The 1798-nt window shown below is 44.1% G+C and overlaps 1 protein-coding gene across 1 annotated transcript; it reads right to left on the bottom strand.

The window, feature by feature from the left end:
- Positions 1-299: 299 nt before the first annotated feature.
- LOC105180088 (STOREKEEPER protein-like) lies at positions 300-1202 on the bottom strand. Its single transcript, XM_011103738.1, has one exon. It carries the CDS (start codon positions 1200-1202, stop codon positions 300-302), a length of 903 nt encoding a protein of 300 aa, XP_011102040.1.
- Positions 1203-1798: the final 596 nt, after the last annotated feature.

Below are 1798 nucleotides of genomic sequence, written 5' to 3' on the forward strand. Positions count from 1 at the left end.
TTGATTCTCTTTTATTAGTTATGACATGAAGACTTCATTGTGCAAACAGGCAAGTGCACCTAATTTATGTAGTAATCTGAAGACCTGCTTTAAAATTTCCAAGACAAGAACTCTGTCAAAGACATAAAAAGGAATCCATCAAATCTAATTTTCCACAAAAACAGACATCAACTCAACAAAACAGCATATATAACTGATATCAACATTCAGAAACAACTAAAAACTAACACTAAGATGGACAGCAACAGTATGTTATACCTGTTCAAAAGCCAAAAAGTCTCTTAAATCCTTCATTTGCTTCAGAGTAGATTGTGCAAGTCCCTCCTAATCAAATCAATCCTTTTAAGCTCCAGGCTAAGCTCTGCAGCTTTCACATCCCTCCACTTCTCTTCCAGCTCCTGTAACTTCTCTCTGCCAATCAAAAGGAATTTCTCCTTGATGAAGTTGGGATATCCATTTTCATTCAAAGACAATGCCACGAGTGGGTACGCAGAAGCAAACTCCTCTTTGTCAATCTTCCCCGTTTTTTTTTGGTTCTTCATTATCTCTTTGTCTGCATCATGCTCTTTCCCAGCCCGTTTTCTCTTCTTTTGGAATCTGCTTCTGTCTCCCTTTTGTGGTGTCTCCTTTTCTTTTTCAGCATGTTTGTCCCCAGCTTCGCATTTATCTTCTCCCCACAGTGTCTTCGACACATCAAACACAGCGGATTCATGGGCGTCCAACAAATCAAGCCAGTCCCCATTGGCGCGAGCTTTTTTAAAATTGTTCTCAAACTTGCCCTTGAGCCTACGAATCTCCTCAGACACCTGAGTTCTGGTAAACTGATGCTGGAGATTGTCCTTGATGAAGTTGTAAAACTCGGTCCACTTGTTGTTCCTCCCGTCAGCCCAGAAAACGGCGAGGCCTTTAAGCAGAGCGATTTCATCCTCTTCGGAGAATATCTTAGAGAAAGGGGTGTTCTTCACGCTAGGTTTTGCGGCAGAGCACTCCGACTCCTCTTTTCCAGATACGGGTCCTTCTTCTTCACGCGGTGGATTCAACTTGGTCTTCTTCGGAGGTACTGCTGCTGTGCTTTCCTCTTCTTCGCTTTTGGAGTCTGAGTCAGAATCGGTTTCTTCGTCTGCCTCGTGAGTAGTTTGTTGCTTATCTTCTTCGTCTTCTCCTTCTCCATCTCCACTGAAACTCAGACGCTGGGGCCTCATTTTCAGAAGAGAAGTGGGAGGAGTGGAGTAGTGGGGAGAGCTTTGTACTTCGATTCGTGCGATTGAGCGACAGAAAAAGGAACGGGTGGAAGGCGAGGGGAGTGAGTACAAAGAGAGGAACTTCAATATGCGATGGCATCCTATAAAACCCGGGATTTACGGAACCAACCTTGAAAGAACCTTTCTTTCATCCTATCCATAAGGTCGAGAAACTTCCCCTTGCTCTCGACTTTCATTCAAATCATCTGCTCTATTAAATCAAGCTCTGAACCCCGCTTCCTGACTTCTGCTTTTTGCTTTCACTTGCATGGTTTCGGAGGAGGGTTGGGACAGCTGCTGAACCCCGTACTGTCAACTAAGCCCTTCTTTCGTCTCCTTCTGCTCCAAAGAATTGAATTGATCCATCCGTACGTACCGGATCAATATACCGCTACCGTGCTAACGCTAACCCCACTTCCCTGGCTAGCTTCTGGGGCTGGCTTTTGATATGTGCTAATCGACCTTCTGATGAAAGCATTGAAGAGGAACTAACTGGAACGTGGGTGGGATATAGATGAAAATGAGTCTTATCTATACCATAGTGACCTATTTCATAG

The sequence above is a fragment of the Sesamum indicum genome, unplaced genomic scaffold (genome assembly GCF_000512975.1).
Source record: "Sesamum indicum cultivar Zhongzhi No. 13 unplaced genomic scaffold, S_indicum_v1.0 scaffold00318, whole genome shotgun sequence".
Classification (NCBI taxonomy): domain Eukaryota; kingdom Viridiplantae; phylum Streptophyta; class Magnoliopsida; order Lamiales; family Pedaliaceae; genus Sesamum; species Sesamum indicum.